At 53.9% G+C, this 16369-nt stretch overlaps 1 protein-coding gene across 3 annotated transcripts; it reads right to left on the reverse strand.

The window, feature by feature from the left end:
• Positions 1-308: 308 nt before the first annotated feature.
• Positions 309-15165, reverse strand: LOC127568704 (stathmin-4-like). 3 transcript variants are annotated; one of them, XM_052012763.1, is made up of 6 exons: positions 15104-15165; positions 8421-8503; positions 6515-6610; positions 4252-4457; positions 3732-3923; positions 309-2897 (listed from the first exon to the last, which is right to left on the reverse strand). In XM_052012763.1, the coding sequence occupies exons 2-6, from the start codon at positions 8431-8433 to the stop codon at positions 2871-2873; spliced, it is 534 nt and encodes a 177-aa protein (XP_051868723.1). In that variant the 5' UTR covers positions 8434-8503; positions 15104-15165; the 3' UTR covers positions 309-2870. The 3 variants fall into 3 exon arrangements, with proteins under 3 accessions (XP_051868723.1, XP_051868721.1, XP_051868722.1); XM_052012761.1 differs by having other exon boundaries at positions 309-2902; XM_052012762.1 differs by lacking the exon at positions 15104-15165 and adding an exon at positions 15004-15103 and having other exon boundaries at positions 309-2902.
• Between the last annotated feature and the right edge of the window lie 1204 nt (positions 15166-16369).

Genomic DNA, 16369 nt, shown 5'->3' on the forward strand with positions numbered 1-16369 from the left:
CCCTCTCCATCGTGTCACTCGGGACTGCTCACACTGATCCCAACTCAGGCTCTGATTGGCTCTGAGCAAACCTGCCTGCAGGGGACCTGATTACCCCAGTGACCTCACAGAACAACAATTTACACTCAGTAACACCACTGACCCCCCCGACCCTGCGCCAGGCCCAGTGACCTCCTGACCCTGCACTGGGCCCAGTAGTCCACTCTCCCTCGTACCACCCCCCCCCCCCCCCGCCCCCCCCCCAGGTCCTGGAGCACCCCTGTTAATGGCCATCGGAAGGGAGCAGAAAGACAGTGCGGAGCTGGAGGTCAGGTCACCAGACAATACTTTATTGAGATGAAACAACGGTTTTGCACAGGCATGAGATGGAGAGAGATTCAGCACCTACACTAACACACCGATTGCTTGTTTGTAAAGCCTCTCTAACCACTGCTGGATGTCAAAGGAGCGGGACTGAGGGAGGGTCACACTGGGTGGGGCGGGACTGAGGGAGGGTCACACTGTTGAAACACATCTCTTGAGTGGTGTTAAATGTGAGTGTGTTCTGTGTACACTTTGTGGGAGGCACATATGTGAGCATTGTTGAGGTGCGATTTGGGTAGTTTTTAAAAATTTGTTTGCAGACATAAATGTCACAGGCAATGTGGATGGTTATTGTCCATCCCTAGTTTTTCCTGAACTGAGCAGTGAACAGTCACTGGTGGGGCAGAAGTGAGACGAGGGGTGTCTATACCAGTGCTGCACTCCTCCACACGATGTGTACTATGTGGTGTGTGTCTTAGTGTCTGGTTGTATTGGCTGTATGTGTGTGCTTCAGGGTGTGTGTGCGTTTTTTTGTGTGTATGTGTGGTTTTGTGCTTGTGTGTAGTTGTATCAGTGGGGTGTAGGGATGTGGCTGTATAGGGTGTAGATCTGGGGGAATACCTTAAGACATCATAAAATACTGAAACCTGTACCAAACACCACACATCACCAAGGCAAAACCATGCAAATGAAACATTAACTATCCATAAGAAAACATAAAAGTTCTATTGTACCAGTGAGTGCCGATCTGGGAACTTGTGAGGAAAAATTTATGTCTTGTTGTACCCAGAAAGCCCAATAGAGGGGCACGGTAGTGTAGTGGTTAGCGTAATGCTATTACAGCGCCAGCGACCTGGGTTCAATTCCGGCCGCTGTCTGTAAGGAGTTTGTACGTTCTCCCCGTGTCTGTGTGGGTTTCCTCCGGGTGCTCTGGTTTCCTCCCACATTCCAAAGACATACGGGTTAGGACGTTGTGGGCGTGCTATGTTGGTGCCGGAAGCGTGGCGACACTTGCGGGCTGCCCCCCGAACACTCTACGCAAAAGTTGCATTTCACTGTGTGTTTCGATGTACATGTGACTAATAAAGGTCTCTTATTCTCTTAGGCACTTTCCATTAGCACCAGTAACTTAGTCACCACAGGACCGTCCCCCCTTTGAATGTCTGTCTCAGTATGTGAAATTGAATTGGTGTGTGTGTAAGTGTATCTGTGTGTGTGTGTGGTGTGTGCCTGTGTGCTGTGTGTGCGCCTGTGCCTCTGTGTGTGTGTGTGTGTGGACAAACTCCCCCAGTCTTACTAAAAGCAAAACACAGCTGGAAACACTGAAACAAAAACAAATGCTGCAAGAACTCAGAAGGAGAAAGAGTTAACGTTTGGGGTCAGAGACCCTTCCTCAGAACGGCGGGGGGGGGGGGGCGCGGGGGTGAGTGCAGGGTGTCAGAGCAGAGCCGGTGGGGGGAGCGAGGTGTGAGACAACAGACCACATAGAGAGTGGATCAGACAGACCAGGTGATAAGGATCAGCACTGACTGTTAGCGAGGGACACGACCACGATAATGGGGAAGGTCGGCACTGATGCCTTATCACCTGCTCTGTCCTAACCAATCTCCGGCCTCCCCCAGCTCGGCTCTGAAGACCCACACCCTTCCCCTACCTCTGAGGGAGGGTCCCAGACCCCGATTGTCGACCGGTTTCTCTCTCCACAGGTGCTGCTCGACCAGCTGAGTACTTCCAACATTTTCTGTGTCACACCTCAGCACCTGCAGTTTGGTGTGTTTCCCCAGTGACAGGTGCAAACACTCAGCGGGCCAGGCAGCGTCTGCAGAGAGAGGAGCAGAGCCAACACTCCAGGGTTCAGTTTCAGGTTCCCAGCCCCTGCGGCTTTGGGAAGGGTGGGTGGGATGAGCTCGGGAAGGGAGCTCCTGGGACCGGCAGCGGTGCAGAGTGGGGAGCACTGAGTTGGTCTGTGAGGGAGAGCGAGAGACTGAGGTCAGCTCTGAACTATTACCACAGGTTGGAGAGAGCGACATGGGTACAAAGTGAGGGTGCCGATGGGGGAAGAGCTGATTCACACATGGGCCGTAGCTCTGGCAGCACAGCTGGGAAGGTGGGGCAGGTTTGTGCTTTCCGTAGCTCGGGTTACCTCCTGTAGGATGGAAACTTGTTGCAGGAATGAACTAAAAAAAAATGTTTTAATCCTTGCTGCAGTGTTGATCACAAATCAGAGATCAGACTGTGCCAAGAGCACGCCAGACCAGAGGGGGACAAAACAGGATAGACTGGGCCAAACTAGGTCAATACTGGACCAAACTGGACCAATACTGGACCAGGCCAGGCCAGAACTGGATCAAACTGGGCCAAGACCAAGCAGCAGACTGAACTGCATGAGAGGTTGACTTTACGTTTGTTTGCACATGCCCAGCTGAGAGTCACTGTTATTTCTCTCTCTAACTGGCTGCCTATATTGTTCTGAATAAATATTTACAAATAAACCCTCAATGAGAAGCTTGGAGTGGAGTCGCCCCAAATCCAGGTTCCTCTATCGTTCTGCGTTGGCTCTAAGACTTTTATTTTTTCGGACCTCCTCTGCACGCCTGTCCTGGAATAAAATAACCAGCTATTAGAAGTGTTGTTAGTCACCCAGGGCAGGGATGGTACGGGTCAGACACAGGGTGAAGCTCCCTCTGCACTGTCCCATCACACACTTCCAGGGTTAGACACAGAGTGAATCTCCCTCTACACCATCCCATCACGCACTCCTGGAGTCAGACACAGAGTGAATCTCCCTCTACACCGTCCCATCACACACTCCTGGGGTCAGACACATAAGTTAAGCTCCCTCCGCACCAGCCCATCACACACTCCCAGATCACAGGTTAGATACAGAATAAAGCCACCCCTCTACATTGTCTTGTCACACAATCCCATCGTTAGATAGTCTCTGCAGACCCCCCAATCTACTTTCAGTCTCCTAACTTCCAAGGCTATGAACCTACATCCCACACCATCCTGAATTCTTTTAAGATCACCAGTTCATTGGCATCATTAGGGACGGTATCATGGAGCTTCCTACGGAATAGCCGGGGCTCCCTCAACCGTCCCACAACGTTGGTCCCACACAACGCACGCTCTGCAGCTCCGTGGACAGTTATGGTCCGCAGCCGTCTTGCTCCTGGACACTCCAGGGAACCTGGCCTCTGCAGAAACCCTCCACTGGGAGGGTCAATGGGCCAATATCAGAGCTTGTTCACCCCAAGCATGGGGGGGGAGGCTTCCTGATCCTGCCACCGTCTCACTCCCCAGCTGAATATTCAAATGTGTTCCAGACAGGTTCCTCTGGAGGAGAAGGGAAGGGGATGTGGGGCAGAGACATGAAAGGGAATGGCTATCCTGAATCCGGGTGGGAACGCGGAGCAGGGACATCTCACCTTCTCCTGGAGACGCTCCAGCATGGCTGCCAGGTGAGCCTCTCTGTTCTCCTTCTGGATCTCGTTCTTCTGCTCCAGTTTCTCCTTGGCCATCCTGATGAAGTTGTTGTTTTCCTCAATGGCTTTCTGGATCACCTCCCTCTCGTGCTCCCTCTTCCCAGCCAGATGTTTCAGTAACTCAGCCTCCTGACACTGGAAGGGCACAGGGCGTTAGCAATGGGAGAGAGTGTTCGACCTTCGATCCAGGGACTGATGGCAGCCAGGTCCTGATACAACCCAAGACAGGACCGGGATGTCCCCCGACCGAGATGTCCAGGGGTCTCCCCCAGACCCCAGTCAGTGTCTCCCCCAGACCCTGGTCCATGTCCAAGTGTCTCCCCCAGACCCCGGTCAGTGTCCAGGTGTCTCCCCCAGACTCCAGTCAGTGTCTGGTTGTCTCCCCCAGTCCCCAGTCCATGTCCAGTCCCCAGTCAGTGTCCCTGGGATCCCTGCTGACTGTTCCATGTTTCTGGGACCATACCTTCCTCCTTTCTTCAGCTGCCTCCAGTTTTTTCTGGATCTCCTCCAGGGATGGATCCCGCTTTTTTGGGAGTGCTGTGTGGAATTCTGGGACCCCTTCAAAGGATGGCGGCTTCAGTATGACCTCAAAGGAGAGGCCAGATGCCCGCTTGTTCAACTCCTTCACCTCCATGTCAGAGATAAAGCACCAGTTCTGGTCAGCTGGGTCTGCAAGCACAGGGACCCCCATGGTCAGCTGTTAGTGTGCAACATCAAGCAGTTCGCTCCCTCCATCCTGTCCCACAGTACATCACCCAAGGTCCCAAACCAGCTTCCAAACAAGTACCCTTTCATCCCAGTCCTGCTTCCTCAGGAGGCTAAAGAAATTTGGTTTGTCCCCTTTGACTCTCACCAACTTTTACCGATGCACCTATCTGGATGTATCACGGCTTGGTACGGCAACTGCTCTGCCTAGGACTGCAAGAAACCACAGAGAGTTGTGGACACAGCCCAGCGCATCACGGACACCAGCCTCCCCTCCTTGGACACTTGTCGTTACCTCTCACTGTCTCGGTGTAGCAGCCAGCATAATCAAAGACCCCCACCCCCATTCTCTAATTTCTCCTCTTCCATTGGGTAGAAGATACAGGCACGTACCACCAGACTTAAGGACAGCTTCTACCCCACTGTGATAAGACTATTGAACGGTTCCCTTATACAATGAGATGGACTCTGACTTCACGATCTACCTTGTTGTGACCTTGCACCTTATTGCACTGCACTTTCTCTGTAGCTGTGACACTTTACTCTGTACTGTTATTGTTTTTACCTGTACTACATCAATGCACTCTGTACTAACTCAATGTAACTGCACTGTGTAATGAATTGACCTGTACGATCGGTTTGTAAGACAAGTTTTTCACTGTACCTCAGTACAAGTGATAATAATAAACCAATACCAATACCAGTCCTAATAGATCCATTAGTATCTCCCGTCGCCACCTTTTATGCCGAGAGGTCTCCATTTTCTGGTTGTCCCATTACAGGAAGGATGTGGAGGCTTTGGAGACGGTGCAGAAGAGGTTAATCAGGATGTTGCCTGGATTAGGGGGCATGAGCTAGAAGGGGGGGGTCGGACAAACTTGGTTGTTTTCTGTGGAGCGGCAGAGGCTGAGGGGAGACCTGATAGAGGTTTATAAAATGACAAGATGCATAGATAGAGTTAGACAGCCAGAGTCTCTTTCTAGAGAGGCATAGACAGGGTAGAAAGGTCAAATACTAGAGGGTATAGTTCTAAGGTGAGGGGGAGAAAGTTTAAAGGAGATGTGCAGGGCAAGTTGTTTTCAGACAGAGTGGTGGGTGCCTGGAATGTGCTGCCAGGGGTGGGGGTGGAGGCAGGTACAATAGTGGCATTTCAGTGGGGAATGGAGGGATACCGACCATTTACAGGCAGTTGGGATTAGTTTAATTTGGCATCATGGTCAGCACAGACATGGTGGGCCGAAGGGCCTGTTCCTGTGCTGTTCTATGTTCCATGTTCCGTTCCCACTACTCTAATGATAAGTTTCTGCTGAGCTCCCTCCTGAAGGAGCCAGCTCTGAATGTATCACAGATTCTTCCCAATCGTACAAACTAACAGTGTAGCCTCACCAAGGAACACCCCAAAGGTCATTATATCCGACCCGAGGTTCAGTGTCTGCTGCTGGGAGCCTTGTTACAGATGGCATATGACCAGGAGGTTATACGGTTGTAAGGTCACTCACTTCTGTTCCTGGGCCCTCGGTCCAGTGACCCAATCCAGCCATTCCTGGAGCTGTCTCCTCAGACTGGGCAATCCCTCCACCACGGAGCCCAACCCCAGAGTCATTCCCCTCTCCCGATGTTGGAAATATCCAGTTTGTTTTCAGATCCAAAGTGGATGCTTTGACATTTCGTTGTACTCAGGTCCAAAGTCCTACCCTCTTGTTTAATCCACGTCTCTTCGCAACGTCCTGCTCCCACCCACACCACCCGTCCACCTCAGCCATTACTTGGACAATAAGTGACTGAGAGATATTTACACCAAAAGTAAGGCATCACTTCAAGTGTCCACATTTGGAGTGAAAATCTACTGTGCAACAGCCAGCGTCCCACTGGTAATAGTGCTGGTTAACCTGTTTCAGCCCAGAGATCCACACTGTACCCACAGTGCGGACATCACCCCTAGTGCAGACACCGCCCACAGCACAGGCACCACCCACAGTGCAGACACCGCCCACAGCACAGGCACTGCCCACAGCGCTCACCGTCAAATTTGTAGAGAGTTCTACTGCGTGGCTCAGGGTTGAAACAGGAACAGAGCATGTTGAAGAGAGGGAGTTCCTTCATCTTCTTCTTGTAGGCTGGAAGTAAAGGAAGATCAGACGCAGTGAACAATGTGGACCTTCACCCCCATGATCAGACAAGCAGATCCAAGACCACGTTTGATTGTGCAAACTTCTCCTATGTCCCGATCCGGTAGTTACCCGGATATGTTATTGACCTGGTGACAGCAGACTGTGTTGCAAACCCTGTTGCAGTATCTGTGGAGATTACACACTGCTAAAGGATATCCAAAGTCAAAGTTGAGATTATTGTCATGTGCACAAGTCCATGTGTGCACAGGGGCAATGAAACACTTACCTGCAGCAGCATCACAGGCACAGAGCATCAGATAAGCAGCATTCCCGATGAAAACATAAATTAAACACAATCTTTAGAACAAAAAAAAAGGTCCAGTTTAGTGCACAGTGGTCATCGTGTTGCTGTACTGAGGTAGTGATTAGAATTGTGTAGGTTGGTTCAAGAACTGAATGGTTGAAGGGAAGTAGCTGTTCCTGAACCTCGTGCTGTGAGGACTTCAGGCTTCTGTACCTTCTGCCCGATGGGAGCTGCAAGGAGATGACATTGGGCGATGTGAATTTTACAACCTGTTACAGTATTGTTGGTATTGGGACTGAAGCTCACAAAGACTGTTGCTGTCAGGGTTGGGCGAGCCCTCCTCACAGACTGGTGTTGCAGGCCGCAGATGTTACAAACTTGTTGCAGTATAATGCTGGGGTCTGGATTTACATAGCTTGGAACGGGACATTCAGCGATATGTGGCTGTGGACCTCAGAACCCTATTACACTATGGTTAGGATTCGGGCTGCACAGATCACAAACCCTGTTGGGCACCATGGGTATTTCACAGTATGGTCACACAGGAGGTTCTGCCCGTGCTGGAATCTGGAGCAACGCACACAAAGTGCAGAAGGAACTCAGCAGGTCAGGCAGCATCCCTGGAGGGAAATAAACAGTCGATGTTTCGGGCCGAGACCCTTCATCAGGACTGGAAAGGAAGAGGGCAGAAGGCAGAATAAGAAGGTGGGGGGAGGGAGGAGGAGCACACGCAGGCAGGGGACAGGTGAGTCCAGGTGAGAGGGGGGAAGGTAGGAGGGTGGGGGAGGGGGGAGATGTAAGAAGCTGAGAGGTGATGGACAGGAGAGACCAAGGGGTAGAGGAGGAGGACTCCGGTGGGAGAGGGCAGTGGAGCATGGAATAAAGGAAGGAGGTGGGGAATAGATGGGCAGGTCATGGGGAGGGAGGGGAGGGGGTCACAGGAATCAGGGAAGGGGGGGAGGAGGGATAAAGGGGAGAACAGAGGGGACGGGTTACCGGAAGTTAGAGAAATCGATGTTGAGGCCGTCAGGTCAGAGGCTACCAATGGAATGTGAGGTGTTGTTCCTCCAACCTGCGCCTGGCCTCAACGTGGCAGCAGAGGGGGCCGTGGACAGACACGTCAGTGTGGGAGTGGGATGTGGAACTGAAGTGGGTGGCCACCGGGAGGTCCTGGCTGTTGCGGCGGACGGAGTGAGGGTGCTGGACGGAACGGTCACCCAATCTGTGTCGGGTCTCACCGATGTAGAGGAGTATGGTCAGCGTTGCAGATTGTGGACAGTATATACAGGACACTGTCGAGGGCTATGGATGTGAAAGTCTCAGAGCCCAATTAACGTTGTGGCGGAAGGTCACCGGATACATCAGCTCTGTTACGGTCTACACCACGCGACACACAACGTGTTCCAGAAGTGTCTCTGTAAGTCCCAGCAGCGGGTGATGAGTGCAGGGCCCAGCTGGAGTGCCGTGCAGTCCCCGAGGAGCGAGGACTTTGCGAGGACAGGTGATACGTACCAGAGAGCGACATGGTGCCTGGGAGTGATCAGCAGGCACGGCAGAGCCGAGAACAGTAGCGGGGGCGAGTCCTGCGTGACCGCCTGCGGAAGGAAGCAAAGAGGAAATGAAATACCGGCAGCAGGGGTCGGTGGGAAGGTCCGGACACCATGGCATGAAATCTGGGGATCCCGCTGGTCAGGAGGTGGGAGGTGAACGGTTGTCCCTGAATGGAGCAGATGGAGCCATCACCCTGACAGACAGAGGTGGGGAGAGCTGGTGGATGCTCAGCGCACCCCAGCACGCGCCGGGACTGCACCCAGTGGGTTATGGGCCGTGTTGCCGCCGTCGGCCTTCGGACTGGTACCGGGGGTGTGTCTGGGGGCCCGGCTCTCCAGCTGTGCAGGAGCGGCAGGGGGAGCAGCTCCAGCTGTGCTCACCTCTCGTCCCACAGCTGGCTCGGCCGCTGCCGGTTTCAGCCCAGCCCACAGCTGCTGGCAGCCCCTCCCGACGGGCGAGAGTTCGGGTGAACCTCCCACTCCCCCAGCTGCACCCCTCACCCCCACCCCTCTTCTTCACCCCATGCACCCCCCTCACCCCCAACCCCTGCTGCACCCCTCACCCCCACCCCTCTTCTTCACCCCATGCACCCAACCCCACCCCATCCCATTGCTCTCCTTCACCCCCACCCCTCCTCTTCACCCACACCCACCCACCCCGCCACCCCTTCAGACCCACCCCTCATCCCCACCCCTTTTGTACCCACCCCCCACCTGCACCTCCAGCCCTCGCTTCACCCACCCCCACCCCCCACCATCCCCACTCCCTTCACACCCATCCCTTCCCTTCACGCCACCCCCACCTCACCCCACAACCCTAACCCCTCCCCTCTCACACCCACCTCTTCTCACATTCACCCCCACCCCTCCCCTTCACACACCCCTCTCCCTACATCCCCACCCCTCCTCACACCCCCTCCATCCTGATCCCTCCCCACCATTCCCACCCTACCCCACCACCCCTCTGCTACACACCCACCCCACACCACCCCCACAGAGTGTTAGAGCAGACTGTGTTGAGTGGGCTGGGTGCACCTTGTATCTGCCTGCCCCCACCCCCCTGTGCTGACCTAAGGTGTGAGGGCTGGGTCAGGGGCCGTGGTGGGGAGGGTGGGTGGTGTTCCGTTGGCGTTGGCCCCTCCGACGATGCACCAGGACTGTGGAGGGACTGGGGAAGGGGTAATGCGGGGAGCGCAGTGAGAGATATTTACGTTGCTCCTTATCCGGGAAGTAGAGGGGGTTGGTGTTGAGGAGTGGGGTGTGCCCCCTCTGGGAGAGGGGCTGACGATGTCCTGTCTTGGGGTCCCACTGAGGGGATGTGCCCCTCAGGCTGGATGTGACATGGTGTACAGTACGTCCCTCTGCCTTCCTTCTCCATTACAGTGTAACAGGGCACCAGGAACTGCGGAGGTGGTCCGGGGGGTAGGTGGGGAATGGAACGGCAGCTGGGGTAGGGGGCCGGGCAGCTGGGAGGGAGGTTAAGGTGGGGTAACTTGTCTCAGTGCCCATGAAGGTCAGCAGGAGTGAAAATTGGTAAATTGGTTTATTGTTGTCACACGTACCGAGGTCCAGTGAAAAACTTTGTTCTGCATGCCATCCGTACAGATCATTTCATCACATCAGTGCATCGAGGTAGTACAAGGGGAAACAACAACAGAATGCAGAATAAAGTGTTACAATTACAGAGAAAGTGCAGTGCAGGCAGACAATAAGGGGCAAGGCCATAACGAGGTAGATTGTGAGGTCAAGAATCCATCTTACCGTTCAATAGTCTTATAACAGCGGGGTAGAAGCTGTCCTTGAGCCTGGTGGTATGTGCTTTTAGAGATGTACAAGATAATAAAAGGCATAGATCGAGTGGACAGTCAGAGACTTTTTCCCAGGGCGACAATGGCTAACACGAGGGGGCATAATTTTAAGGTGATTGGAGGAAGGTATAAGGGGGATGTCAGGGGTAAGTTTTATTTACACACAGAGTGGTGGGTACATGGAACGCACTGCCAGCAGAGGTTGTGGGGGCAGATACATTAGGGACATTTAAGAAACTCTTAGATAGACGCATGAATGATAGAGAAATGGGGGGGCTATGTGGGAGGGAAGGGTTAGATAGATCTCAGAGTAGGATAAAATGTCAGCACAACATTGTGGGCCGAAGGGCCTGTACTGTGCTGTAGTGTTCTATGTTCTATGTTCTAGTACTTTCACTGAGTGAAACTGCTCCATTGATATCGGTGGAAAGGATGATCAGTGACAGGGCCGTCTGACACCCTGACAGTCTGGGCCACAGGCGGTCTGAGTAGTGGGAAGCGGTCAGAGGGGTAAGGTGTAGAAGGGGAGTGGGGAAAGACACAGCAGGGAGCTCCAGGTCTGCAGCAGGACACTGGAAGGGAACGGGTGTGGTGTGGGCAGGCTGAGGCCGTCCCTGCGGCCATGGGTCAATCGGTGAAGCTCAGTGAGGTTCAGAGGGCTGACTGTCCGACTGTGGGAGCTGGCTGGGTCTGAGGCTGGGAGGAGATGGTTGGTGTGTTTGAGGGGTTTGATGACAAAGAGACTGCTCCCTCTGCTGGGAGCTCAGGGCAGGGCCCAGAGACAGGTTGGCAGGAGCAGCAATCCACTCCACACACCAGGTGGGCGTGGAGCTGGGACGTCCTGTCCCAGCTGGGGCTCTGGGCCTCCCACAACGGGAGGGGAAGTTAATGGGTCAGCACAGTACGGATTACAGACCAAAGGTTTGTAACCGGGGGTTAGAGGCAGAGTAAACCCGACTGAATGGGCTGTGGGGCAGGTCTGCAGGGCCGAACGGCCTCCTCCTGCCCCCAGGGGACAGGTTCGAGGGGCTGAGAGTGGCCCAGCTACAGACCCATGCGGTGGGCTTGCTCTCATCCTGGGCCCCTCCTCAGCTCGCCCACGTTCCCGAGCTCCGGGGGAATCTCTGCTACAAAACTACACCCTGCACCCCCTCTGGGCTCCCACTGCATGGAGACCACCTCCACTTGCACACTGCAGTCCAGACTCTCCACACCTCTCTCCCCTCGCCGGGCCCCTCCATGCCTCAGCTGTGAGCCGCAGGGGTTGGACGAGCCCTGCTGGGCTGGTGATGTGGTTTACTGGCAGCTGACGGGGACTGGGAGGGAAGCCGCTATCCCAGCTTTGGCCTTGGGAATTGCTGACCAAGCTGCATTGTCTGAACCTGACCTGTTGTTGTGGGATTGGGAGGAACATCTGCACAGGCTGATGTTTAGCTACAAACTCCTCCCTAATCCAGAGCATTGACAAAGCTCTGCTGCACCCTCAGGACCCCACAGAATGCCTCCAGGGTTACCGCCAGCGGCAAGGTAAGGCTTCCACGCCCATACTCAGTCTCACGTCATCAGGAAAACAGAAATAGATTCTTCCGCGGGTGGGGAGCTGCGCTGGATTAACTCAGATGGAGCTGGATTATTTCCAGGAGAGACACCGGATAACCCAGGGGCTGGGAATGGTGGGGCACGGCTGTTTCTGCAATTGGAAGCCTGTGCCCACAGTGTACTGCAGGGACTGGTGCCGGGACCTCTCTGTTGTCACATACATTCATGATTTGGATAGGAATGCAAGAGGTACGACTAGTAAACTTGCAGATAACACCAAAATTAATGGGGTTGTTGATAGCGAGAATTATAACCCTAGGTTACAGAATGATACTGATCAGTTTCTGTGACAATTTACTCTGCATTCTGTATTGTTTTACCCTGTACGAACGCAACGCACTGTGTAATGAATTGACCTGTACGATCCGTTTGCAAGACAAGTTTTCAACTGTACCTCGTTACAAGTGACAATAATAAACCAATTTACCAAATTGGTAAAACAGGCAGAACAACTGACCGTGCAATTTAATCCCGATAAGTGTGAGGTGATGCATTTTTGGGAAGTCAAATAAAGTTTGGACAGACACAGTGTCCTGGGCAGTATTGAACAGAGGGACCTTGGGGTACCTGAAGGTGGCAATACAGGTAGATAAAGAGGTGAAGGAGAAATGTGGCTTTCTTGCTTTGATCAAGCAGGACGGAGAATACAGGGAGGTTATGGTAGGACTCTGTAAAACACTAGTGGGCTACAGCTGGAGGACTGTGCGAGGCTGGTTGCCTTGTGATTGCACTGGAGAGGGTGGGGAGGAGGTGCACTGGGTGTGGGCTGGGGCAGAGTGTTTGTTGTGCAGAGAAATTGGGCAGGCTGGGTTTGTTTCCCCTGGCTGAGGAGGGGGGAGGGGTGGGGTGGGGGAACCAGACAGATGTACAGAATTATGAGGGACAAAGGTAGGGTGGACAAAACCCTCAGGTGAAGAGGGTTCGAGGGGATCTGAGGAGGTTTCTCCACCCACAGGGCGGTTGGAATCCGACGCACTGCCTGAGGGGGAGGAGCATCGAGACGAGCAGCTGAATCACCAAGGTATCTGTGGGATCTCCTCCCATCCCTCCCACATCCTGCTGGGATGTCTTCTCCCATCCCCCCACAACCATGCTGTCTGTGTCCTGTCAGGGTGTGATGGGGCAGTGTGGAGAGAGCTTCACTCTGTGTCCAACCATGTTGTCCCTGGTGTGGGAGGGTGTGTCACAATGTGGTACCTCCAAGGCTGACAGTGCAGATACAAACGACATTTATTTTTCTGACAGAAAACTGTGGCCAAGAGCTGGTAAACTGGATCAGTGGGTACCTGCTGGTCAGTATGGACACGATGGGCCAAAGGGCCTGTTTCTGTGCTTTCTGACTCTGTGAAGCATTGGGTCTGCTGGTGTGACTCAGGGAGGGTGGGGTGTGGGGTGTCAGTCTCTGCTGGGCAGAAGTTGGAACGGGCTCCCAGCCGACACTGAGGAGGGCTCTCAGGGTGCTGAATGGTGCCCTTGGCAGTCCAGGACCCACGCTCAGTAAAGGAAGCCGCCGAATTCATCAGCCCTGTGACGGGCTTCTGTCCTGGAAGGGCAGAGATCCCAGCAGGCTGTGAGGGGATGGGAGGAGACATCCCAGCAGGATGTGGTGGTGGGGGGGAATGGGAGGATAGATCCCAGCAGGATGTGGGGGGGGGGATGGGAGGAGAGATCCTGGCAGGATGTGGGGGGATGAGAGAAGAGGCCAGCTTTCTATCTCACCTCGAATGCCCCTGATGGGAGAGTCAAGAGGCAGCATTGTTCAGTGTTTCACCATGCTGTCTGTGTCCCGTCAGGGTGTGGCGGGGCAGTGTGGAGAGAGCTTCACTATGTGTCCAACCATTCTGTCCCTGGTGTGGGAGGGTGTGTCACAATGTGGTATCTCTGAGGCCAACAGTGCAGATACGAACGACAGGTATTTTTCCGACAGGAATTAAACGGTCCCTCGGAGCTAGCCGTCGGCAGTATCGAGTTATTTATTGAACGTTGACTGGGTGTGGCTGAATGAGAAGGCTGACAGCCAGGGGCAGCCCAGTGTCTGGACTGGATTCCTCTCTGCTATGGCAGACGGTAGCCCACTCTGTCTGTACACACTGCCCAGTCCGTGTACAGCCAGCCCCAAGCCTGAGCAGATGACCAGTCCCCCCGAGCACCCTGTAACCTGGCCTGGGATGAACGGTGAATCACTGACCATGGGGCGGTGGTGTCTTAGAGCCGAGAGACTGACCCAGGGCAAAGCGACGTATTGGAAAACAGCAGGGTCCGTCAGCACACACGCGACACAGGGCTGTGGAAGTGAAAGCAGCACAGTCCTCAGCCCCTCCTGCCTGTTCTGGGGTTCAGAGAAACGATGGCTGATCTTCCCGCATAGACCCCACGTCTCCGGATTTCTTTAATATGCAGGAAATCTATTGATTTCCATCTTGGATATCCTCAGGCACTGAGCCTCTGGAATCTGCAGCCACTGGGTGAATAAAGCCTCCCGAATGGCCCACCCTTATTCTGAGACTGTGACCCCTGGTACCAGACAGCACGGCCAAAGGAAACACCCTCCCTGCATCCACCCTGTCGAGCCCCATCAGCGAGGAGGAGACAGAGGCAGGCTCACAAAGGTGGGGACACATACGCCCACACACACACAGACACAGACACACACCGAGAACAGCTCAGACCACACCCTGCATCTCGTTTCACTCCCCATGTTCCTCCGTTCCTTCGAGACACAATTTAGAAAATCAGATTAGGCATCATGCGTTTTTAAGAAAAAAAACAGACAGCTCCAGTTCCCTACCCCCCTGCAGACACTGCTGAGGATCAATGCGGCAAAGTCCTGTCTACAATCCAGCAGCAATGGCATCTCAGAGCATTCATTACAGCCTGTTACGGTCTGTACCAAATGCCCGGCGACAAGAAATTTATTCCTGCAGCATTCCAGGGACTGACGATAAAAAAACTACATTTTCTTTGCTCAATTCATTCATCCAATTATGACAAAAATCTCCAATATTAATAATAAAACAAAATGCATGCAAAAGATATTTCATCGAAGCACAGTACAAAGCAATAAAATTAAAATTATATTGATATAAAATGATGTGGACCAATCAAGCTTATTATTACATGTGGCAGTCACACACATGCCTGGCACAATTGCTGTGACAGCAGAGGCTGTTGGCGTTTCACTGCAACATCCAGCAAATCCCAGCCGGAATCTCTTGCATTTTGCCCTGTTCCCACTTACCGCAGCCGTCGGCCTCCGGAGGAGCAGAGACTGATCAGGCTGGACCAGCTGCCTGCCTCCAGATCCTTTCATGACATCACATTCCCACCCCCTGATTGGACCAAGCTGGAGCGAGCTCTGATTGGCCAGTGGGATCAAAGCCTGGGCCTGATGGAATTAACCCTCTGAGGCCAGGCTCTTCCCACAGCGCCAGGGCCAGGGTAATCAGTGGGGAGGGGCAGGAGTGAGTGGGGGCTCCCGGGCAGGCAGCCTGACCTCAAAGACATGGCTCCCCTCTGACAGGGCTCAGGCAGCCCAGCTCCCAGTGAGAAACTGGGGAGATATCATCAGGTCGAGACTGCTGAGGGTCAGGGGGTCTGAGGTCCAGATCCCCAGTGAGCTGTGGGTCAGGGGGTCTCAGGTCCAGACCTCCTGTGAGCTGTGGGTTAGGGGGTCTCAGGTCTAGACCCCCAGTGAGCTGTGGGTCAGGGGTCTGAGGTCTGGACCCCCAGTGAGCTCTGGGTCAGGGCGTCTCAGGTCTGGACCCCCAGTGAGTCTGAATTTAATTTGGCACCATGGTCAGCACAGACATGGTGGGCCGAAGGGCCTGTTCCTGTGTTGTACTGTGCTGTGTTCTATGTTCTCTGCATTGGAATGCACTGTTGCCAAACATTGCATCAGTCCTGCACCGTACCAACTGTGGCCGAGACGACTGAAAGCTGACGTCACTGGGGCGGGTCATGGTCTCCAGAGCGAGGCCTCGGCGATGTCCCGACTACGGGAGTGAGTCTCATCGCCTGCGCTCACCCCTCCTCCCACCCGCTGCATCCACCTCCCTGCACCAACTCACCCGCATCAGCTTTCACCTCACGGGTAACGTCACAGAAGCAAACCATTCAGCCCTGATTCTGGCTCCTCACTACCCACCCTCAACTGTGGCCACCCTCCCCCACCCCGTCCCACTGCACAAGGCCGTTCCATTGACTGGCCGGCATGGCTGGGCTGTCCTATGACTGCCCCAGAGCCCCGTGAGTGAGTCCTCGTAATCCCTGTGCCCAGATGCCGAGTGAGGTCTGACTGGAACCCAGTTATAAGAGGCTAATGATTGGATTATGTGAGACAGTAAAACTATAAGAAGCAGAGATAGGGTAGGCAGAATCTTTTTCCCAGGGTGGAAATGTCAAATACTAGAGGACATGTGTTTAAGGTGAGAGGGGGAAAGTTTAAAGGAGATGTGTGGGGCAAGTTTTTACACAGAGGGTGGTGGGTGCCTGGAACAGGCTGCTG

Source organism: Pristis pectinata, chromosome 3 (assembly GCF_009764475.1).
Source record: "Pristis pectinata isolate sPriPec2 chromosome 3, sPriPec2.1.pri, whole genome shotgun sequence".
Taxonomy (NCBI): Eukaryota; Metazoa; Chordata; class Chondrichthyes; order Rhinopristiformes; family Pristidae; genus Pristis; species Pristis pectinata.

What these genes read in the sequence shown, in the direction of transcription:
- LOC127568704 (XM_052012761.1), bottom strand. An exon ending in CAGCTGAAGAAAGGAGGAAG is followed by an intron (nt 3,924 to 4,251) that starts GTATGGTCCCAG and finishes GTGCCCTTCCAG; the next exon opens with TGTCAGGAGGCTGAGTTACT. An exon ending in TGGAGCGTCTCCAGGAGAAG is followed by an intron (nt 2,903 to 3,731) that starts GTGAGATGTCCC and finishes ATTTTATTCCAG; the next exon opens with GACAGGCGTGCAGAGGAGGT.